This window comes from Oncorhynchus keta, chromosome 26, assembly GCF_023373465.1.
Source record: "Oncorhynchus keta strain PuntledgeMale-10-30-2019 chromosome 26, Oket_V2, whole genome shotgun sequence".
NCBI lineage: Eukaryota > Metazoa > Chordata > Actinopteri > Salmoniformes > Salmonidae > Oncorhynchus > Oncorhynchus keta.
This window is the reverse complement of record NC_068446.1, coordinates 21042926-21066812: the sequence shown is the minus strand read 5'-3', so window position 1 is coordinate 21066812 and position 23887 is coordinate 21042926. Positions and strand designations below refer to the sequence as shown.

The 23887-nt window shown below is 49.2% G+C and overlaps 1 protein-coding gene across 1 annotated transcript in view; it reads left to right on the top strand.

Moving 5' to 3' along the window:
- Positions 1-19577, top strand: part of prrc2c (proline-rich coiled-coil 2C) — a 42196-nt gene extending 22619 nt beyond the window's left edge. Inside the window, 30 exon segments of the mRNA XM_052480368.1 lie at positions 2753-3090; positions 3278-3357; positions 3487-3614; positions 3725-3812; positions 3984-4137; positions 4261-4990; positions 5138-5313; positions 5505-5793; positions 5982-6189; positions 6324-8870; positions 9368-9525; positions 9784-9938; positions 10099-10266; positions 10269-10485; positions 10617-10702; positions 10835-11029; positions 11152-11403; positions 11945-12139; positions 13408-13579; positions 13770-13970; positions 15093-15199; positions 15328-15482; positions 15623-15854; positions 16017-16124; positions 16223-16423; positions 16595-16698; positions 16803-16929; positions 17056-17182; positions 17185-17333; positions 17601-19577. Coding sequence (XP_052336328.1) covers positions 2753-3090; positions 3278-3357; positions 3487-3614; positions 3725-3812; positions 3984-4137; positions 4261-4990; positions 5138-5313; positions 5505-5793; positions 5982-6189; positions 6324-8870; positions 9368-9525; positions 9784-9938; positions 10099-10266; positions 10269-10485; positions 10617-10702; positions 10835-11029; positions 11152-11403; positions 11945-12139; positions 13408-13579; positions 13770-13970; positions 15093-15199; positions 15328-15482; positions 15623-15854; positions 16017-16124; positions 16223-16423; positions 16595-16698; positions 16803-16929; positions 17056-17182; positions 17185-17333; positions 17601-17858 — 8105 coding nt within the window. The 3' untranslated portion in view covers positions 17859-19577.
- The last annotated feature ends 4310 nt before the right edge of the window (positions 19578-23887 follow it).

Sequence of the window (23887 nt, the reverse complement as noted above, 5' to 3'; positions counted from 1 at the left end):
GTATGTGTGTGTGTAGGTTGAGGAAAAACATTTATTGAATCCATTTTAGAATAAGGCTGTAACATAACAAAATGTGGGGAAGTCTGAATACCTTTGAAATGAACTGTAGTCCTCTTAATTTACAGCATTTCCCTCACTCAAACCATGTTTCCATCCTCAGTTTTTATGCCAGAAAAGTCATGACAGCTGTGATGGAAACAGGAAGTTGCACAGCTATTTTCAGGTCTTCTCAGAGATGTTCATCTGGTTCAACTCTGGGCTCTGCCTGGGCCACTCAAGGACATTGAGACTTGTCCCGAAGCCACTCCTGCTTTGTCTTGGCTGTGTGCTTAGGGTCTTTGTCCTGTTGAGCATGGAACACTCCAAAAACCTTTAATTCGTGAACTTTTAGTTAGTTATTTTTTATAATTAAAACACATACTTTTAGTGTTCTCCTAAATTTCAACTTAGGAGCTCCTTGTAATTTTTTTTTTTTAAATGTCAGTGTAGCTATAATAATAATAATAATTATAAAAGCTATAATAATAATTATAATAAGCCATATCACTCAGCATTTTGTGTCAGGCAATTTTTTGATTCTTGATGTTTAGTTGTTTCTGTTTTTACTATTGTTACTATTGTATCTGAATTGATTATTTTAACATACATGGGTTAACCCCTTAGAGCAGTGGTTCTCAAACTTGTTATAGTCCCCGTACCCCTTCAAACATTCAACCTCCAGCTGCGTACCCCCTCTAGCACCAGGGTCAGCTCACTCTCAAATGTTGTTTTTTTTGCCATCGTAAGTATGCCACACACACACACCATTCGATACATTTATTAAACATAAGAACGAGTGTGAGTTTTTGTCATACCCGGCTCGTGGGAAGTGACAAAGAGCTCTTATAGGACCAGGGCACAAGTAATAGTCAATTTTGCTCTTTATTTATTCATCTTGCATATAAAACTTGATTTGTTCATCGAAAATTGTGTAACTCTACACAAGTTAATGAGAATGGTGTGCTTGATAGGATGCCCATAACTCTGCAATGTTGGGTTGTATTGGGGAGAGTGTCTTAAATCATTTTCCACACGGTCTGTGCCTATTTAGTTTTCATGCTAGTGAGGGCCGAGAATCCACTCTCACACAGGAACGTGGTTGCAAAGGGCATCAGTGTCTGAACACTGCGTTTTGCCAAGGCAGGATACTCTGAACGCAGCCCAATCCAGAAATCTGGCAGTGGCTTCTGATTATATTCCATTTTCACAGAACCGCTTGTTGTAATTTCGATGAGGCTTTCTTGTTCAGATATCGGTAAATGGACTGGAGGCAGGGCATGAAAGGGATAATGAATCCAGTTGATAACCAGCGCACTTGTATGTTGTAAACGTGTTACATGGTCGCTGCCCATGTCATTGCATAATGAAGAAAATATACAAGAGTTCAGGGGCCTTGTTTTAACAAAGTTAACCATTTTCACTGTAGTATCCAAAATGTCTTTCAAGCTGTCAGGCATTCCCTTGGTAGCAAGAGCCTGTCAGTGGATGCTGCAGTGTTCCCAAGTAGAGACGGGAGAAACTGCTTGGAAGCGCGTTACCCCTCCACTATGTCTCACTCTCATGGCTTTTGCACCATCACTACAGATACCAACACATCTTGACCAGTCCATTTGATGTCACAAAGCTGTTGACTACTTAAATAATATCCTCTCCTGTTGACCTGATTTCCAGTGGTTTGCAGAGAAGATGTCTTCCTTAATTGACTCCCCATAAACGTAACAGACATACAGTGGGGTAAAAAAGTATTTAGTCAGCCACCAATTGTGCAAGTTCTCCCACTTAAAAAGATGAGAGAGGCCTGTAATTTTCAACATAGGTACACTATGCGGCAGGGTAGGGTAGCCTAGTGGTTAGAGCGTTGGACTAGTAACCAGAAGGTTGCAAGTTCAAATCCCCGAGCTGACAAGGTACAAATCTGTCGTTCTGCCCCTGAACAGGCAGTTATCCCACTGTTCCTAGGCCGTCATTGAAAATAAGATTTTTTTCTTAACTGACTTGCCTAGTAAAATAAAAATAAAATAAAAAAAGATGACAGAAAAAATTAGGAAAAAAATCCAGAAAATCACATTGTAGGATTTTTAATGAATTTATTTGCAAATTATGGTGGAAGATAAACTTTTGTTATTGACCAAATACTTATCTCAATACTTTGTTATATGCCCTTTGTTGGCAATGACAGCGGTCAAATGTTTTCTGTAAGTCTTCACAAGGTTTTCACACACTGTTGCTGGTATTTTGGCCCATTCCTCCATGCAGATCTCCTCTAGACCAGTGATGTTTTGGAGCTGTTTCTGGGCGACACGGACTTTCAACTCCCTCCAAAGATTTTCTATGGGGTTGAGATCTGGAGACCTGCTAGGCCACTCCAGGACCTTGAAATGCTTCTCACGAAGCCACTCCTTTGTTGCCCGGGCGGTGTGTTTGGGATCATTGTCATGCTGAAAGACCCAGCCATGTTTCATATTCAATGCCCTTGTTGACGGTAGGCTTTGTCACTTTGGCCCCAGCTCTCTGCAGGTCATTCACTAGGTCCCCCCGCGTGGTTCTGGGATTTTTGCTCACCGTTCTTGTGATCATTTTGACCCCACGGGGTGAGATCTTGCGTGGAGCCCCAGATCGAGGGAGATTATCAGTGGTCTTGTATGTCTTCCATTCACTAATAATTGCTCCCACAGTTGAAAAGTAAGTTTTCCACCGTGCTCTCCTCTCCTAGATGTTGGTAGTTGGCGAGAGGGCGGGGGCAGGAATCTGACCACAGGAGCCAGCCCTTCTGAGATGGACAGCCGTGGGCCAGAGGAGGGAGGGTCGGCTTTCAGCACCCCCTCACCCCCTGGGGAGGCGGAGGAGGGGGGCAGGGTGCCCCCTAATGAAAAGGGAGAAGTCAGGGAGAGGCTGCCCCTGTCTGTCCAGCCTGCATCCCTCTCCTCCCAGCCCCAACTACAATCCTCCTCCTCTGTGCCTTCCCAGCCTAAACTCAACGGGGGCCAGCAGGCCTCTGCCGGGGTGCCTCCCCAGTTCCACCCCCAGTTCAGGGGCATGATGCCACCCTATGTAAGTGATGGAACGAATGCTGTATTGATTTCTAGGGTTATTGATTTTACTTGGGGTATAAAGAAACATGGAATTACTTACCTGATATGGGGGATGTTGTCTTGACAGTAGTTGCTAGTTTGCCAGAAATTTCTATGACTTTGCAGAGTAGGATTCTCCTGGTAATGGCCTTGTGTTCCTGTTCTAGATGTTCCACGCGTACCCCAGAATGCCCTTTGCTCCAGTGCCAGGGAACATAAGATACCCTGTTCCACAGGATGGAGCCAGGTGAGTACACACACACACACTGCTACATCCCTACACACTCATCATTATTACCACATCACTTTGAGTTCATAGACCTCTCTTCATCCAGTCCCCAGTGGACTGACGCTCCTGTGTGTGTTGTGTCCCCAGGAGGGTCCGTCCCCAGCAGGGGCCCCCCCAGGCCTGGCTCAAGGATCCAGACAGACCCTCCATCATCAGCGCTACAGAGCTCAAAGAGCTTGACAACCTGGACACTGAAGCTGACGAGGGCTGGGCTGGTAATACTCATCTGTATTTATACAAAACCATTTTTTACATGACGTTTTAATAGAATGTAATTTAAACGACATGTAACGGTAACCCTCATCTCTCCCGGTCTGTTATCCAGGAGCTCAGATGGAGGTAGACTACACAGAGAAACTCAACTTCAGTGACGATGAGGAGAACCAAGCCGCCAAGGAGAAAGGAGAAAACTGGTGAGTCTCACTGACGAAGGTGCTTCGTTTTCTGCCTCACTATCTGGAAGTGACAGACTGTGTTTGTCCTGGGTTATCTGTACTCCTCGAGACTGTTAGCCCGCTGAGCTTAAGGCTAGGCATTACCATGTAGCGCTAACAAACGACTAACCATCATGCTCGCTCTCTCAGGGAGTGGATCGGTAAAGTGGAGCGGATGAGGCCGCTGCGCCCCTCAGATGGCCAGGAGGGCAGCAAAGGCTCATGGGTAGATGGAAGGGACCCCAGGGCGCCCTCCCCAGGCAGTATAGGGCAGTACAAGACTGGCCCACCACAGGACTACCAGGTGAGGCTGAGTGTCTTTGGCTTGATGAGGGAATCCTGGACTGATGCGCCATCAAGAGCTTTACTATACAAGTTCCTTTTGGATGTTAGAGAACTTATGTCATGTCTCTTTCCGTCTCTCCAGGGTCGGCCAGGTGTGCGCTTGATAGGCAGCAGAGCCCCTCGCGTGGCCAAATCCCCCACTGCAGCTCCCTCTGGCGAGGAGGAGTCAGAGGCCTGGCGCCAGCAACGCAAGAAGCAGGACTTGTCGGAAGCAGTAGAAAGAGCCAGGCGGAGGAGAGAAGAGGAGGAGAAGAGGATGGAAGAGCAGAGACTCGCCGCCTGCGCAGAGAAACTCAAGCGCCTTAACGAGAAACTCCGCCCAGCAACAGAGGCCACGTCCGTCCCTGCCGGAGAGACAACCAATGAAGAGATGGGAGCTGTGTGTGAAGACACACCCCCTTTGTCTGTTCCTCCCCCCATCTCTAGCCCTGCACCTTCTCAGGCTGACCCTCTCCCACAGCCCCTGACCATACCAGCCCCTCTCCAAGACAGAGAGAGGATGGAAAGAGAGAGGATGGAAAGAGAGAGGATGGAGAGCGAGAACAAGAGGATGGAAAGAGAGAGGATGGAGAGCGAGAACAAGAGGATGGAAAGAGTAGAGCCTAGTGCGGAGGAGAGTCAGTTTGTGCCTCGCCAGCCCAGCCCTCCGGTTCAAAGACCAGAGTCCATACCCCCAGAGCCTCAGCTCGGAGAGGGCACCCTAGGTGAGGTGGGCCTCCTGAGCGAGGTAAGCCCCCTGGTGGATGAGAGCCAGACTGAGAGACTGATTCCCATGCCTATCCGAGAGTACTTCAGCACCGATGAGAGTAGAGGTGAGCCCCCTGGCAGAGCCCTGTGTTTGTACCAACATAAATGAACCAGTTGCTTTACCTCCCACAGTTTCACTCCCAGCAAAGCAACACTTTCTATATATTTCAATGAAGGTTTATAGTGTGACTGACTACTGTCTCTCTCTCTAGTGGAGGGGCGTGTGCCCCTGTCTCTGCCCCGTATGGACCCCCCCATTGGAGAGGACACCCCGGTGGCCCCCCCAGACCTGGAGGGAGAGGCAGGGGCTGCCATACGCCCCTCTCTCACCTCGGGATACTCCAAACAATTCCAGAAGTCTCTGCCCCCACGCTTTCTCAGGCAGCAGGTATTGGACTGGTGTTGCTTCGATTTTTTTTATACCCAATGTCACATCCAAAGTTCCTCTTGGGAAAAGTCAAGTTACCAAATGAAGTTCAATTCCATCTCTGGACTATGGAATCCTGAACTTTTAATGTTGTCCATGTTATTTTGAAGAGAAATGCCCTGAATCCAACTCTTACCTCTCTCTCCTTGCAGGAGCAGATGAAGCAGCAGCAGTGGCAGCAGCAACAGCAGCAGGGTGGTGGAGGAGGTGGTGGTGGGACTGTGTCCCCATCAGGAGGAGGTGCGGGTGGCGGAGGAAGTGTAGCTGCCCCCCAGCAGCAGCACCGCTCCCTGTACCAGCCCATCGGCCCCCCTCACCATCAGCAGCACCTGGCTAACATGGGCTTTGACCCCCGCTGGCTCATGATGCAGTCATACATGGACCCCCGCATAATGTCTGGAAGACCACCGCTCGACATGCCAAACATGCACCCTGGACCTGGTACGGAGATAATGATATACTGATACGTGTGTGTTTTCAGAGTTTAGTTTTGCCTGTCTTCTGTGGGTGTTGTTGCCCTGTGTGTGTTTTGGTGTAAGTAGACATATATTTATAATAGCGTATAGTGTATATAAACTGTAAAAGGTAATCATTTTGACCGGCCGTCCCCTTATCTATCTTGTCTCCAGGGCGGATGGGTCCAAAGCAGATAGTTCGTAGAGAAGCAGGGGACAAGTCCAGCTCCAGTTCTGACTCCTTTGACCACCTGACCAGGCCCATACGGGACCACAGTCTCCCCTCTGAACCACGTACAGTGTGGGGGTCTGACCCGTACGCACAAACTGATCCCCTAAACTCTGCCACTCCCCCTAAAGGATGGGAGGACAAGGACACCAGGTGAGGGGACAACACACCAATCAGGCTACATCTCAGTACACACCTGGTTTCCTCACAGGGCATATGAATGAGAGGCAGCCACTTCTGTTGTTTGCAGAGTTTTTGATTAAAACATCTCTCTCGCTTTTCCCCAGGTTGGACTCTGGGTTGGAGCTGGACCGGGGCTTACCAGTTATTTACCCCAGCCAGGATATCAGTCCTCTTGAACCCCACAGCAAGACTGACTTATTCAGAAATCCCACAGAACCCCTGTCAGCGTTTGGCCCGGGCCCCGAGGAGGCTCCAGGATCCCTGCAGACAGAGAGAGGGCCTGGTGAGTCCCCCTTTGAGCCAGAGGAGCCTGGCCTGCCCACTGGAGAGGAAGTTGATGCTCTGGGACAGGCCATGCTACAGAGGACCATCTCCCAGGGCTCCAGCCACTCACTCAAACTGGACGAGCCTAGGTTCGACAGCCTCCCCCTGGGCACAAAGATACTTGAGCTCCAGGATGCAGGGGAGAGGCCAGGCCCAGACGAACTGAAGCCTAGGAAAGAGCCTTTCTCCCAGGCTGCTGTGGCCAACAACAGGCCCACCCCTCCATCCGACAGCCTCCACAAGCCAGAGAAGCTGCCCTTGTCAGTCGCTAGCAAGCAGAAGGCTGAGTTGCGTTTGGGAGGGAGGTCAGTGGCCGGCCGGAGGGAAGGGCCAGGGGGTGAGAGGCCTGTACGCAGGTCTGGACCCATTAAGAAACCTGTACTCCGAGACATGAAGGAAGAGAGAGAGCAGCGGGAGGAGAGAGAGCGACACAGAGAGAGGGGGGAAAGAGGGGAGAGACCCAAGAAGGAGGAGCGAGGAGGAGCAAAAGCTGCCTTCGTGCCTGCTGCTGTGTCTGGGGGCCCCAGGGACAGGCCCCAGGGAGAAAGAGAGAGGGACAGGGAGAGGGATGGGAAGAGGGAGGCCCCTGAGACTGAGGAAGGGCCTGTGAATGGCCCCCAGAGATCCAGAGACACACAAGCCCTATTAGGAGCACAAGCACCAGCCTCCCAGGACAACAAGACAGACAAACCAATGACCAATGATAAACACCCCGAACCGAAACTATCCTGTAGGAAGGAGTCCAACCTTCCTCCAAGGGCCTACCGCCGTGAGGAGAGAGAGAGGGAGAGGGAGCGAGAAAGAGAAAGGGATCGGGAAAGAGAGATGGAGCGGGACAGAGAGAGAGACTGGCCGGCTGATAGTTTTCGAGCCAGAGGCAGAGGGGAGTACTACTCGCGAGGACGGAGTTTCCGGGGGACTTACAGTGGTCGAAATAGAGGTGGCCGGGGTCGTAGTCGAGGGGAGTACCCTTACCGGGAGCCACGCTCGCGCTCAGACCTCCCAACCACCGGTGGCGGCATTGCCTTCCGCTGCTGCCGTGAAGAGAGCGAGACGCGCAGCGAGAGCTCTGACTTCGAGGTGATGCCCAAACGCAGGAGACGCCGTGGCTCCAATACCGAATCGGAGAGTGAAGGAGGACGGGAGTCCGCTAGCGACACGGGGGCTTCAGACCGTGAGCCCAGCACTAAACCACCCCGACCGCTCCGCAGGGAACTACCAGGAGAGCCCCGCTCCGGACCACACAAACCTGGCTTTGGACCCCCTCACCTGGGAGAGAAAGGGGGGCTCAGGGGAGGAGACGAGGAGGGTAGGCCCAAGCCAGGCTTCCTGCCCAAAGGAGAGCCGTCACGGCGGGGGAGAGGGGGCCTGTACAGCAGGCGAGGGGGCGCCAGGGAGAGAGGAGGTCCTAGGTCAGCTCCTCTCAGACGACCAGGAACCAGAGAGTTGTCCTCTCAGTGGCCCTCTAAACCCATGGAGACCTTCCGCCCTGAGGACACAGAACCCTCATCACGCTACGACAATCGGGACACCCACTCTGACCGACGGCCTGTACGAGGGGACAGAGACCGTCCTTTCGAGGTGAAGAAGTTTGGGGAGGGGGGACCCCAGAGTAGCAGAGACAGAGAGAGGCCCCGTCGTCCTCGCCCAGCCCGACCCCCCAGACAGGACAAACCCCCCCGCTTCCGGAGGCTGAAGGAAAGAGAGGCTGCAGTCTTAGCTGGAGGAGAGACAGGACCTGGACCCACCCCCACTACCTCCCTCCCAGCCTTAGTGCGTGCCTCTGGGCCTGGCCCTGTCTCCCTGTCCCCTACCCTCTCCAGAGCTTCAGGGACCCCTGTCACCATGCCTGTAGAGGGGGGACCCACAGCCGTTGACCTGCACCTGACCTCTGACCCAGCCCTGCCTGATGCCACCCTTCCCACCACCTCTGCCATGGGCACCAAGTCACCTGACTTTTCCAACCAGAACTCCTCTGACCAGGCCAACGAGGAGTGGGAGACGGCGTCAGAGAGCAGTGACTTTAACGAACGGAGAGAACGAGAGGAGAGGAGGGGAGCGCTGGAGGCTGCTAACGCAGCTACCCAGCCCTCGGCCCTAGCCCCGCTACCCCCTCAAGGCTCAGCACCCCCCAGTAGGACCCCCACTGAGGGAGGGATGACGCCCAAACGCGAAGCAGCGGGGCCTGCCTGGGCCAGGAGGAGTTTCTCCAGTCAGCGTCCGGTGGAGAGGCAGAACCGCAGGGGGAACAGCGGACCCAAACCAGGCCGCGGCTACACAGGGGGGAAGGGAGAGAGGAGAGGAGGTGCCAAGGCTGGACGCAGAGGGTGAGTCATACACACTGATTTGGTTTGGCCTTAAGTCTTATGCCTTGACTGTTTGCATGTTAGATCTATTCACGGTTAACATATTGAACAATATCATATTATACAACCCATAGGGCGTGTGTGTGTGTGGGAGAGAGTGAGAGGTGTGGAAACATGATCTTCCTGAAGGACAAATGTTTCATCTCCTTTCGTGTCCTGTTTTAATTGTTGAAGCGAGTCAGGGTGTATTTTCAGACTGCTCCCCTCTACTGTGGCCTCTGGAGGAGAAATACACTGGGTACTCATCATCGCTCCCTTTCTGGTGGCATCACAGTAGTCTAAAGTGGTTTCCTTTCCTCGTCTCCTCTCCTTCACGTGCACTGATGTGAAAGCAATGTCCTCCGTTACATCACTACGTCCTGGACTGTAGACCACTGCTGATCCTGTAGTCTTTAGACACTGCTACTTCTCTGTACAGTGGCCTTGTGTGTGTCTAACATTTATCTCCTCTCCTCCAGAGCTGCCCCTAACCCAGACTCAGCCCCAGGTGGGGGAGCAGTGCGCCCCGGGGGTAAAGATCCATCTGGACGCAGGAAGGACGAGGCCAAACAGACCAAACAGAAACCCAAGGAGAAGGAGAATGCTTTGTTGCAGTTTGACCTCAACAACTATGCCAGTGAGAGAGAGAGACACACACACACACACACACACACACACACACACGTCTCCTATACACACACACCTGTCTCACACACCTGCTCATACCCATTGAGGCTATCTAGTGTCCATCTTGAAATGTTTCTTTCCCCAATATGCCACGAAAACTGTAATATCATATTGGCCCAATACAGAATTCTTCCGATTCTATTGTTCTAGAACTTGTACCATGTCCGTGGAACTGATGTGATGTCCCTTCCTGTGTGCTGTCCTGTAGGTGTGGTGATCATAGATGACCATCCAGAGGTGACTACCTTAGAGGACACCCAGTCGAACACTGCAGACGACGGCTTCACTGAGGTGGTCTCACGTAAACAACAGAAACGACTACAGGACGAGGAGAGGAGGAAGAAAGAAGAACAGACTACACAGGTGAGAAGGAGGAGGGAGAGAGGGAGTGTGCACTTCACCACTGGGATGCAGTTGCTCCTTTATTGAGTAGGGACACATTGACACAAGACTCCTATTCAAACTGAGGACCATAACATCTGACATCCCTAACCTGTATGTTGCATTGTGTGTCTGTTTACAGCACTATGGGAAGAAAGGATCAGGGGAGAAGGGGAGAGGAGGAGGAGGAGGCAAGCTGCCTCCCAGATTCGCCAAAAGCAGCAGCAGCAACAAGCATCGCTACAACAGCAAACCTCACAGCCACAGCCTCCACCCCCCCCCAAAAAAAACAAGCCACATCTCTCTGCCCCCCAGTTCCCTCCCCCTTCCCAGCCTGCTGCCTCTCCTCAGACTCTGGAGGGCTCTTTAACCCCCCTACCCTCCGCCCTGACCCCTACCATCGTGGACTTCAGCTCTAAGACCTCCCTGCCAGCTGTGGCCCTGGCCACGCAGCCCCACAGCACTCTGGGTACGGAACTCTGGGAAAACAAGGTGGCCGGATCCACCGTCCTGCCCGACGTCAAGAAACGTGAGTCAAACAACCTCAAGACACAGTCATATTTCACCAGAGCATTTTATTAGTGAAAACGTTCCAACTTATGACTAGGTAGGTTAGTGTTTCATATATATGCTTGGTGTTATATGTTGTGTGTGTTTCAGTTGGACCTATCAGCCCACCTCAGCCTCCTTCAGTCAGTGCCTGGAACAAACCTCTCACCACTTTCACTGGGGCCGTCACTCTTGAGGTACAAACCTCCCTCTTTCTTTGCCTGGTAGCCATCTTGCACAGTGTTTCACAACCTTTTGTACAACAGACTGACCAGCTCTGGGTCTGTTCAGTTTCATTGTGGATCTAAAGAAAGTATTGTGTGTTGTAGGGAGTCAAACCTGGCTCAGAAGGCAGTGTGGATCTGGGGATGGACAGGATCCAGTTTGGAGCCCCGTCCTCAGCTGGCAGTACAGACAGTGATGGTGTACCAGCCATGCTAGAGACCGGACCTGACAACAAACTACCTGCTCCTAAAGAACAGAGACAGAAACAGCCCCGTCCTGGACCTATCAAAACACAGAAGGTAGGGTACTACATGTGCACACACCCTGACTGAAATCCTCAGAAAATCAATAGATTGATAAGTTATGGTTCTTCATAGTTTTTTATAAACTCTAACTGTATCTCTCCCCTCTCCCTCCCCAGCTCCCTGACATGGAGCCTAAGGAGTACAAGCCTGGCCCTATCGGTAAAGAACGCTCCCTCCGTAACCGCAAGGCTAAGGACATCCACGGGGGGGAGGGAGAGGGTCTGGATGGGGGGATAGTACCAGGAGGAGGGGCCAGCAGAGCGGTGGACTCCAGCCCCACCAACACCGACACCTCTGTTCCTGAGCTGGGTGGTGACATCGAGGTGATGATCACCATAGCTTCTGCGGAGTATGGCAGCAGTTCCAAGGTGAGAGGGGATGGGGTTGGTTGGTTGAAATGGTATACCCGATATGGCAACCAGTCTTTCCACCTCAGAACTCTGCTTTAAATAGGAATGTACAGGTAACTGCCAAAATAAAGGAAACACCAACATAAAGTGTCTTAATAGGGTGTTGAGCCAGAACAGCTTCAATGTGCCTTGGCATAGATTCTACAAGAGTCTGGAACTCTATAGGAGGGATGTGACACCGTTCTTCCTCGAGAATGTCCATAATTTGGTGTTTTTGATGGTGGTGGAAAACGCTGTCTCAGGCACCGCTGCAGAATCTCCCAGAAGTGTTCAATTGGGTTGTGAGATCTGGTGACCGAGGCATATGGTTTCCTTCGTTTTCATGTTTTGCCCATTGTATACATGATGGGATGATGATTGCTTAACCAGTGTGGAAGCACCTGCTTTCAATATACTGTGTATCCCTCAAATAATCAAGTGTTTCCATTATTTTGGCAGTTACCTGTGTTCCATTCATTGCGAATATATTGACGAAATGTTGTTTCTCACCCCACGTCAGGAGTCAGTGACTGACTACACCACCCCTTCGTCGTCTCTGGCTGACAGCGTTCCTACTGGAGGGAGCAAGATGGAGGAGAGCCTGGTAGCCAACGTGCCCCTACCCCACTCTCTGCCTCTCCCTCGTAGAGAGGCGCTACAGCAGAGCTCCAGCCTCAGTACTGTCTCTCCTGCTAGCGTTGACCTCACACTGAAGGTAATGTTACGAAAGCCATAACTAGCCTACGGATAATGTTGCGCTCACTAGGGGTCCAAAGTTTAATTACTAGGGATGTGACAAATGTTAACTTTTAAACCGCCCAAAAAATGTATTCTTTAAAGGATATCATAAAATGATGTAATTCAGACATGCTCCTGCGTGTGATTACTATGGGGCAATGCAGTTCAGTCTGCTGCAGTCCTGGCAACCTACCAGACAGCACTCACCTTACTGCTGTCCCTCAGCAACGATGTTATTAATGTTGTTTTAGGGTCTCTGTGCTTCTCCATGTTCTCAGTTGTCAGTACATGGGGCTTCATGTCCCAGTCCTCATCAATATGATGGCTCGTTGCGGTGATGTATGACAGCGTGGTCATAGACGTCCAACCATATGTAAATAATCTAAATAGTAACCTCCCATATCTTCTACATGATCTAGTGGGGTTTATATGTGTGGTCTCATAAATGTGGTTGTGACAAGCTGTGCTCACCAGCTGTGCAGGACTCATTAGAACAGAGTGGACAGGACCCATCACCAAATCAGACTGGGTGGAAAAAAACATCATACACAATTATTGCCTGGTTTTCTGAACTTCCCAATTTCGTTCTGTTGTAGTTTCACTCACTTCAAACCATACTCGCTTCAGATTGAAGTACTGTCAGACTGATTTGTAGAAGACTGTCCTTGCTGCAAATAAGAAAAATAACATTGGCTGTTCATTGACATCACTTTTGATTACACAGTGGGGTCGTGATTTTTTAAAATATATATATTTTTTTATTGAAATGGGGTCACGAGCCAAAAAGGTTTGGGAACCTCTGATTTACCACCTGTATTAGTATCAAACAGAGCGGAGCAGTGACGCGCAAATGATACCACTTTCTCTCCATCATCTCCCTACGGTGCAGTGGTGCACATTCATATGGATAACATGAGGTTTGAGGATTTCCCTCATATGGATAACATGTGAGGTTTGAGTAAATTGGTTAAAAAAAACACTCCACACTATAAAAGTCTAAACTAGATAGAAAGTGTGTCGAAATTATAATGGACCTATATATTTCTAAATAACTGCCCTTTTTCATGCCCGCAAATAGTTTTTGGCAAATCGGTCATAAAGAAATGTGTGGCACTCGAGCCAAAACGTTTCCCCGTTGATCTGAGATCGACTTTCGTTTCAGTCAATGGAAAACAGAGGAAACATTGAACCACACCTCAGACAGAAGGTCGTCTAATGAATTAATTTGACCTTCTCTCTGTTTAGATGGAGTCAGCTCGTAAAGCGTGGGAGAACTCCCCCAGCCTGGTAGAGAAGAGCTCTCCTGTCACCTCCTCTTCTCCCATCACCTCCTGCACCACCTCCTACTCCTCCTTCTCCTCTGCCTCCATGCCTCAGATACCAGTGGCCTCCGTTACGCCAAGCACCTCTCTGACAGGTACTGTGTTTATTTTTCTGTCTGTTTTAATGCTTTTTATACAATGCATTTACACAAGTATTTGTTACATTAATACTTTTTTAAACAAAAATAGTTTTCCGTCTAATAAATGGATTGGTGGGCAACATCACCCTCATAAACTGCAACAGCAACCGGGTGTAGTGACATCTCCTTTCCTCCCCCTGCCCAGGTGCTGGGACCTACACCACGTCCTCTCTGAGCACTAAGACCACCACGGCCTCTGACCCCCCCAACATCTGCAAGGTGAAACCCCAGCAGCTGCAGACTGGATCCATGAGCGGGACCAGCTTCTCCCAGCTGGGCTGTGTGGCCCCCTTGCTGCCCCAGCAGCAACAGACTCCACAGGTCTACGTCTCCCAGTCTGCAGCAGGTGAGACCTCCAACACATCTGAAGCTTTTATGCACTTAGAGATAATGACTAGGGCCGAGGTTTTTACCTAACTAGGTGACCTCACCAGGAAAAAGTGTGTACCTAGTTAGTTAGTGTAGCAGATACTACTAAACCTGAATGAAAACAGTTCTGTTGAGTGGGTATGGAGGCTTATTAGCTTTTTATGACGAGACAGCCATTGAGTGTTGTGCTCCTCTCTTGTCGTATCAGTGACTGCTGAGTGGCCCTCCCGTTGGTATGCTAGCTATAGAACTGACTACAGTGCAGTACAGTAGGCCCCATAGGGAGGTCAGCTATTAGCGTCTATCAGAGAGAGAGCTGAGCCCACAGGAACAGAGAAAGGTCACTGCATTCACAATCCTTATGTGATCTGAGATGGAGACAGCTCTGCTATTACTGAAGGTAATGCTAGTGATTCAAATGTTCTCTGGTGAGTTTGTGAATTTAGGAGTTTTGATCCCTTTTCTTTCTCTCTCTCCCGGATTCTATTCTCTCTCTCGTTCTCATTCTCTCTCGTTCTCTCTCGTTCTCTCTCGTTCTCTCTCGTTCTCTCTCGTTCTCTCTCGTTCTCGTTCTCTTGCTCTCTCTCGTACTCGCTCTCTCTCGTTTTCTCGCTCTCTCATTCTCTCTCTGGTTCTCTCTGTCTCTTTCGTTCTCGTTTTGTCTCTCTCTCTCGTTCTGTCTCTCTCTCTCGTTCTGTCTCTCTCTCTCGTTCTGTCTCTCTCTCTCGTTCTGTCTCTCTCTCTCGTTCTGTCTCTCTCTCTCTCGTTCTGTCTCTCTCTCTCTCGTTCTGTCTCTCTCTCTCTCGTTCTGTCTCTCTCTCTCTCGTTCTGTCTCTCTCTCTCTCGTTCTGTCTCTCTCTCTCTCGTTCTGTCTCTCTCTCTCTCGTTCTGTCTCTCTCTCTCTCGTTCTCTCTCTCTCTCTCTGTCTCTCTCTCTCTCGTTCTGTCTCTCTCTCTCTCGTTCTGTCTCTCTCTCTCTCTCTCTCGTTCTGTCTCTCTCTCTCTCGTTCTGTCTCTCTCTCTCTCTCTCTCTCGTTCTGTCTCTCTCTCTCTCGTTCTGTCTCTCTCTCTCTCTCGTTCTGTCTCTGTGGGTTCTGCAGCCCAGATTCCAGCATTCTACATGGACACCAGTCACCTGTTCAGCAACCCCCGCCTGGCACCTCCCTCTCTGGCACAGCAGCAGGGCTACCAGCCTAGACTCTCACAGGTAAACACCACAAGGATCTCTTTAATTTGTCTTAAAGCTTAACTGCCCTTATGTAGCCTTACTCTCCCCTTATAAAACCTTATTCTTCCCTTGTGAAGCCTTATAAGGCCTTATTTTCTCCCCTCCAGCAGGCAGCGGTGCAGCAGATTCCAATCCCCATCTATGCTCCCCTGCAGGGCCAGCACCAACACACACACTCTCACCAGGCCCAGCTAGGCCTCAGCACCGGACCTCCCGTCTCCCAGCCACAGGACCTCTTCAGCTCCTCACTGCAGCCTTACAGGTAACACACACTCAGCAGGATATGTTGATGTTTGTGTATTTATCCAACAATGCTGTTTGGGGGATGTGTAGTCACTCTGACCGGTAAGAGGTGTGTGTGTTTGATCACACACTATTTCAACTCACTCCTCTGTCCTGTAGGTCTCAGCAGGCCTTTATGCAGAGCAGCCTGTCCCAGCCCAGCCCCATGATGTTATCAGGGCCATCTCTCCACAGCTACCCTGGGGTTGGGGGCCCTGACCTGGGCAAGCCTCAGTCCAGCCTGGCCTACCAGCAGCCCTCCAACACACACATCCCGATCATGTTTGAACCACAGCTCAACCAGCCCTCTGGCATGGGAGGATCCCAGCTGATAGACACACACCTACTGCAGGTATGGGAAAAGGTACACACAACGTAGCAGCAATGTTCTTATAACTGTTGAGTGGGAGAACTCATGTTATCCTGGTAAATGCTCGAGTTCAATGTGACTATACAAGAGCTTAAGAGCTTTGTAAGGAATATTGTCTTAACAACCCCCCCTTCCCCTCTCCAGCGTCAGGGGATGAGTCAGCATAATAACCTGTACTCGGGCCAGGTGCAGCAACACGGACAGAGCAGTTACTATAGTAACACACAGTCTCCTAGCTCTGCCATGCAGCAGGTATACACATTTATTTACACACTTTCAAACAGATGATTGTCAAAACAGACAATCATGACATTGGGACTAATTCACCTCTCTCGCTCTCTCCTCTCTAGGTGCAAGTCTCTCTGCCGGGCTCACAGCTAGGTCTTCCTAACTATGGTTCTGGGGGTGGCCAACCCCTCCTGGCGCTGCCCCCCACCCCTCCCCAGGCTCAGCCCCCCAGCCTCAGCCGCCAGCCCCCCATCTCCCAGCCCTACAGGGGTCCATTCGGGCCCGGACCCACACACAGCATGATGCAGCCTCCTTCCAGCAAGGTACACCAGGGAACCAATCAAAAGCTCTGCGTATGTGAGAGAGAGATGCTTGTTTGTATGTCTTCAAGCCTTATTATATTGTAGCTGCCTGTGTTCTGTGTGTGAGCATTGTGTTGGTGAGATGCTAGCAGTACATGACGTAATGTGTCTGCTCTGTGTGTTTCTATCCAGATGTGTGAGATGGACCTGAAGCTGTTTGGCAGTGGGATGGACATGAAGCCTGGCACTCCTCCTCACAGCGCTAGGAGCACTACTCCTACATCTAGTCCTTACAGGTAACACACACACTACTCCTACATCTAGTCCTTACAGGTAACACGCACACCGTCTACCTGTTTATGAGTGTGCCAAGAGCTGATGTTTTGTTGTGTCTGGTCAGGGCCAGCTCTACATCTCCCAGCAGCCAGTCCAGTAAGATGAACAGCATGCTGTACCAGAAACAGTTCCAGCCCAGCTCTGCTGCCATGAGGGTCACACAGCACTTCCCTGGACAGTTCAACCCACAGGTATTAGACACACACACACACTGGAGAGGGATAGACCAGAACCTAACACTGACCCATTTTATTAGAAAGAAATCCACAGAAAAAGTGCTTGACATTAACACTTTCTCCTTCTCTCCCTCCTTTCAGATTCTGTCTCAGCCCAACATGGTCTCTCCTCTGGTGCGCCCTCCCCCCACACCCAACATGCTAACTCATTTGGTGGAGGGATGCAGCGTTCGCCAATGGGCCCACCACCCATGTCTCCCTCTCTGGGAGGAGGGCTGATGCCTCACCCCCGGCCTCTACCGCAGCAGCAGCAGTTCCCCCAGCAGCACCTCTCCCACCCCCCCAGAGGGCCTCCTCCCCCCCTCGCACCTCGAGGCCCACCAGGTCCCAGAGGCAACCAGGCAGAGCAGGACCTCAAGGTATAGTACTGAAGGGTTATGGGTACTGTAGTGCAGATGTATTTGAGCTCTACATGGGTGGTGATCTCTGTACAAGCGTGTTTCTTCGGCCCTTGAGTAACCCCAATGTGACACATTTTTGCTCTAGTCCTGCTTGCTGATTAGTTGACTGGTTGAACCTGAATGTGCCTGGTGGTGAAATCCTGATGTATCCTAAATGAATCCAGCAGTACGACGTGATTGATTTGATAGCTGTATTAACTGGTTGATCTCCTGTCGGTTCCTTAGGCGAAGCAGCGAGCCGAGGTGCTCCAGTCAACTCATAAGTTCTTCTCAGAGCAGCAGCTTAAGGCTCCGTCAGTCTCTAAACCCACTCGTCTCGACCAGGGGGGATGCAAACCCCCCCTCGACATCCTGCCCCCCAACCACCAGACCGTAGGAGTCGTAGAGCGCCCTGAGCCCGACAAATCCTCTCTGTCGGTGGGCAAGCCCATCCGGACCGGCCCTATCAAGCCCCAGGCCATCAAACCAGAGGAGGGGAAGTAGAGCCTCAACATTCTCCACAGAAGGAGAGGTGGAGAAATAATCCAGCTGCTCCACTCATTCACACAATCACTCGCTCTCACACATCACCCGTGCTGTTGTTGGAGAGGGGGAGGGAGAGAAAGGGAGGAGAGGTGGGGTGTATAAGTCTGAATGAGAGGGCTACTGTGTGTGCTCCAACCTCCCACCTCTCTCTCCCCCTCTCCTTCTCTCCTGTCCTCCACTATTGGGGGTCTGTGTGTTTTCGGTGGAAGACAGTGCGTAAACTGTACTTCAAATGTCTACCGTGATGGTAGAAAAAGAGAGAGCGAAAAAAGAAAATATATGAGATTCGCTGCTGATTTTGCCATTTTTATAGCTCTATGATTTCGGTTCCTTTTCTCAGTTGAATCACATGAAGACAGGGCTCTCCTTTTTGTTAACAAAAGAATGTATCAATCTTTTGTTTTTGTAGTTGAACAATCTTATTTAAAGCGATGTCTTTTAGTGAAGCACAGACACGTTCTATTCACCTGTCTGTCCTCCTCCCATCATTACTAACACAGAGCTATGTGAGTGTGTACAATCTCTGCATGATCACCACACACCTTCCCCTTAGTGCTCAAAGGTTTCACCAATATTACTTCAAGAGAAACTATGAAGTAATTCCGTTTTTTTTTTTTTTTCCTAGAGAGGAAATGTAAGATGCAGCAGTTGATTGCTTGATCGATTGAGTTATTGATAAGTCTGCCTTCCCTCCTGCTTTCTGCTCTCATTTCTTTGCCTGACATGGTGGTGTACGGGGGTGTGTGTGTGTTTTTGTGTTTTGCGTGTTGCACACATGGGCAGGCTATTGCCCGGTTCTCTGTATCTTTAGCCAAAGGTTGAGCAGCGCAAAGATGTCACAGAGCCTTCGGAAATTCCTGTTGCTATGGCAGCAGAGTGGAAGGGGAGTTATTATGGGTTGTCGGTAAACCCTGAATCCAGTCTAGGGATACGTCTCACACACTCCCCTTCCATTTCCCTCCCTGCCTCCTTCAAGAGTAAGGAGAGTAGAATACACCTATAATACACTCCTCTACCACCGTTCACACACCCATCCTCAGTGTCTCTCATACACACACTTTACTGTCGGGCACCCTACCCTGCTGCTACTGACAGAAAGAGAGAGTGAGTACTGGTGCCCTTAGCCAGGACACACAGCAGGAGAGGGCTAGAGAGTGGGGTTTTAATTTTAAAAACTGTAGAAACAGAAAATCATTCGGTGTAACCCTCACCAAGAGGAAACAAGACTGACCGAGACGGGGAGGAAGAGAACAGCATGAGAAAACAGCCTCCAGAGTTGAACTGTAGTCTATGGTTCTGCTGTGTTCCGGGCAGAAGGACAGGTGTTCGTGTTGAGAGGAGAGCTCGCCCCTGTCTTCTCCTGTCTCTCCAACTCACTCAAGCCTACACCGCTCACTCATCTCGGGTTTACCATGGTGAGAAGGGTCCTTCAGAAATGTACAGCAGTATGCTCCCCTAGTGGGTAGGGGGCTATGGAGCCAGTTGCCCCACCCCACTCTAACCAGAACATGGAATGAATTGTGTAGGAGGGAGTGGTGGAGGGTGTGATCATGATGATAATTAGTTTAGTTTTACTTGTACAGGGGGTACATCGCTGTATTAAAATATGTACGGTCTTATTTACATTCTTGGTTTGGTTAAAGAAACTAATAAAATAATATGCTGTTAAAAAGTGAACCTGTGACTGGTAGTTTATTCTTCGGTCTTAACTCATAATTCAGTCCAGAGAACCAACGTGTGGTTGCAGATGGCACCACTAGATGTCAGTATCAAGATTAATACCGTAGGAGGGAAAATGCAACATTTACCCACAGATGGGAAGCCAGATGTCTCTCAGGATGCATAAATCTGACGTATCTGTTTAGAACTTCCACTCACCACAAAATATAGTGAGGAGGGGAAGCCCAGTGGCGGGAAGTGGGAGAAGAATGGAGCTTGATGAATCTTCCCGACATTCAACACATTTTCTCATCAATGATTCCCAAAACTAGAGTTTGTTAAGAACACTGCACAAAGTTTTGTAGACTTTACCCTTTGCCAAAGTTTCCCTCCGAAAATGGTTTAGGAGTGCAAGGGAAATTTGTATTGCATGTGCGCACTTCAGAGAAGGCGTTCCCTAACGGAAATATGCAAATACATGCTAACAGTATCTCACGAGCTTGTGCTCGTCTCTGCCCTCCTTGCTTGTTCTGCCCACTATGCTTCATTTCCTACCATTGGAAACAACACCAATGAGATATCTTGGTTACCAGTGTCTTTGATTTACCTAAGATCAATTTGGACTGTTGAGGCAGCCTTATGTCATAGCGGCAGGTAGCCTAGTGGTTAGAGCGTTGGGCCCGTAACCGAAAGGTTGCAAGATCAAATCCCCGATCTGACAAGTTAAAAATTGTCATTCTGCCCCTGAACAAGGCAATTAATCCACTTTTCTCCGGTAGGCCGTTGTAAATAACAATTTGTTCTTAACCGACTTGCCTGGTTAAATAAAAAATAGCCTAGACGTAACATAGTAAATGTAAATCCGGGACACTCAAATTAGTATTTGTTATGTTTGGTATGGTTACTTAAGGCAAATACGAAAGGAGGATGGTTGGTTGTTTCACGTGAATGCCTAGCAACCCAGAGGTTGCGTGTTCGACCCTTATCATGGACAATCTTATCTAATTAGCATGTTTAGCTAACCCCTAGTCCAGTTAACATTAGCCAACTAGCAAACGTTAGCGACAACAAATTGGAAAAGGTAACGTAACAAATGTATAACATATTGTACGAATTGCAATTCGTAACATGTCATATGAATTGTAAATATTGGTCATCCACAAATTAATACATAACATGCAAAACGTAACATATCATACTGTGCATGAGGAGTGGATTGGTTTTATGTACCGAATAATACGAAATGCTCTGAGACCAGGTTGGTTGAGGACTTCATCCACTTTCTCAGGCAGAAACAACACTTTGCATCCAGGGAGGGAGGAAAACCCAGAGGCCAGGATTTAGTAGGAATGTGGATGATCTCAACTGTTTTTCCCCATTTCAGTCCTAATATTGCCTCATGTTGAAGTGATTCTCCAACAGTCTGGACCCGCTTCATTCAGGAGTCCCTTTTACTAAAACATGAGGTTTATGAGACAATGTTGGGTTAAACCAACGCTTTTATTCATCACAATATTTTTGAAGCTGTCAATTAAAACTATTTTACTCAAAGGGCTCTGGACATAAGTAGGGCATGGGTGTAATTTGAGAAAGCGCCATTGTAAGAGTCATGTGTAAATTAGCAGCAGGCAGGGTGAGGTCTGGTATGTTAGGAAGCCAACCCCAAAAAGAGGGGAAGTATTCAGGAGGCTAGGACAGACTCACCTCTACCCCACATCAAACTCTCTCTGCACCCCCGGTGGCCTAACGATGAAAAGAACCCATGAAGACGGGTGGTATCGCTCTCATTCCTCTACCTCTCTCCTTACAATTAAACACAACAGCGTTCCTCATTTCCTGATTCAGTGGAAATACTTCTGTCTCCCGTCCACCCACGTGTATGTTTGGAGAGGTACCGGTAAACATGTTATTGATGATGTCTGCTTCTGAACGCTGAGGCATGAGAAATCATGCCTCTCCTTTCTGATGAGGAACCAGCCATCAGACACACCAGTCTGGTCACTTACACATACCAGGAATGACTGACTGGAGGGACTTTCACACTGCATCCCATTCCCTGCTGTTTAACAGCTAGACAAAGATGAGTGATGATGATGATAACACTGTTATAACACCATGCATTGATTCAGCTGTCAGCCAAAAATAATTGAGAAAATGCTCCAGTCAAGTTAGTTACACAACATCTATCCAGGTACTGCTATGTGGAGAGAGCATTCTAGGAATTGGGAGGGCAATGGCTTTCATGGAACTCTGTAAACATTATGAGCCTCAGTCCATAGAAATATCTTTGAGAGGAGGCTAGTAAAGGTAGAGAATCCTGTTAAACACAATGTAATCACTGGACTTACATTAGGCAGGCCACACAGACACATCCAGCCTATGGTAACATCTGTGTGTGTGTGCACGTGCATGCTTGAGTGAGTGTGTCACATCTGCCTGTCTACATAAATACCTGAAATTAAAGTAACTGTCCAGCGTTTCCAAATGTCTATGAAATATGACTTATAATTAATGACATTATGAGTGAAATGGTGTGGGCGTATGCAGTTCATTAAAAATATGAGTGCTCGTAGACCGCTGATTGGCCAGCTCATCCTCCTAAAGGAGTAGGACATCATACTCTATAAGGAAATTAAGCATTTATGAACTTTTAAAAGTGAGATTTTTACTGGACAATTACTTTAAACGTTGTTTACTGTGTGTTTATCATAGACTGTAAAAAAAGATATACAGTACATTGTTTTGTTTGGTGTGTGTTTTGGCATAGAGTAGAATATATAACTACTTCTCCGATTGAGGAGACGATCTGTTTACAGCCATGTTGTGACTGAAAAAACACACCACCGGATAAATTAATTAACAAACATAGACCCATGATGAAAAAAGTCAAATGGAACGTTTTATTTCCCTCAACACCTTCCATTTTACTGTTAGTGATTATCATTGACAGGCTTTTTTTCAGATATAGAATGAGAATGTGTTTTGGTACATAGCAGTCTTATCTGGCGATATATAACAGGGCTGAAGGAGAGATAGCAGGGCTAGTGATAAAGTGCTTCAGAGAGGTATGGCTTTGACCTCTGCTGACCTCCAGGTAAGGAGGAAATGTCCCAGTTATCTTGTAAAGTAATATAATATATAATAATATATGCCATTTAGCAGACGCTTTTATCCAAAGCGACTTACAGTCATGTGTGCATACATTCTACGTATGGGTGGTCCCGGGGATCGAACCCACTACCCTGGCGTTACAAGCGCCATGCTCTACCAACTGAGCTACAGAAGTGACCAGTGATTCCATGTCTATGTACAGTACATGGGGCAGCAGCCTCTAAGGTGCAGGGTTGAGTACCTGGGTGGTAGATGGCTAGTGACAGTGGCTAAGTTCAGGGCAGGGTACTGGTTGGAGGCTGGCTAGTGATGACTATTTAACAAGTCTGATGGCCTTGAGATAGAAGCTGTTTCTCTCTCGGTCCCAGCTTTGATGCACCTGTACTTACCTCGCTTTCTGGATGATAGCGGGGTAAACAGGCCGTGGCTCGTCCTTCATTATCTTTTTGGCCTTCCTGTAACATTGCGTGCTGTAGGTGTCCTGGATGGCAGACAGTGTGCCCCCGGTGATGTGTTGGGCAGACCGCACCACCCTCTGGAGAGCCCTGCGGTTGCGGGCAGTGCAGTTGCCGTACCAGGCGGTGATACAGCCCAACAGGATGCTCTCAATGGAACACCTGTAAACGTTTGTGAGGGTCTTAGGGGCCAAGGCGAATTTCTTCAGCCTCCTGAGTTTGAAGAGACGCTGTTGCACCTTCTTCACCACACCATCTGCGTGGATGGACCATTTCAGATTGTCAGTGATGTGTATGTTGAGGAACTTGAAGCTGTACACCTTCTCCACTGCGGTCCCGTCTATGTGGATGAAGGTATGCTCCCTCTTCTGTCTCCTGAGTTTGACTCTGAATGGTTAAACCCTTAGCCTACAATTTCCGCATACCCGCAGAAATCAAATTAACATAATTAAAAAATCCCCATAAAATCCGCCTGTTTAGCCTCCCGAGTGGTACAGCAGTCTAAGGTACTGCATTGCAGTGCATGAGGCGTCACTACAGACCCAGGTTCAATCTCAGGCTGTGTCACAGCCAGCCATGACCGGGAGACCCATGAGGCGGCGCCCAATTGTCCGGGTTAGAGGAGGGTTTGGCCAGCCGGGATGACCTTGTCCCATCTCGCTCTAGCAACTCCTTATGGCGGGCCGGTTGCATGCTGACTTCGGGTTGCCAGCTGGACAGGGTTTCCGCCGACACATTGGTGCTGCTGGCTTCCGGGATAAG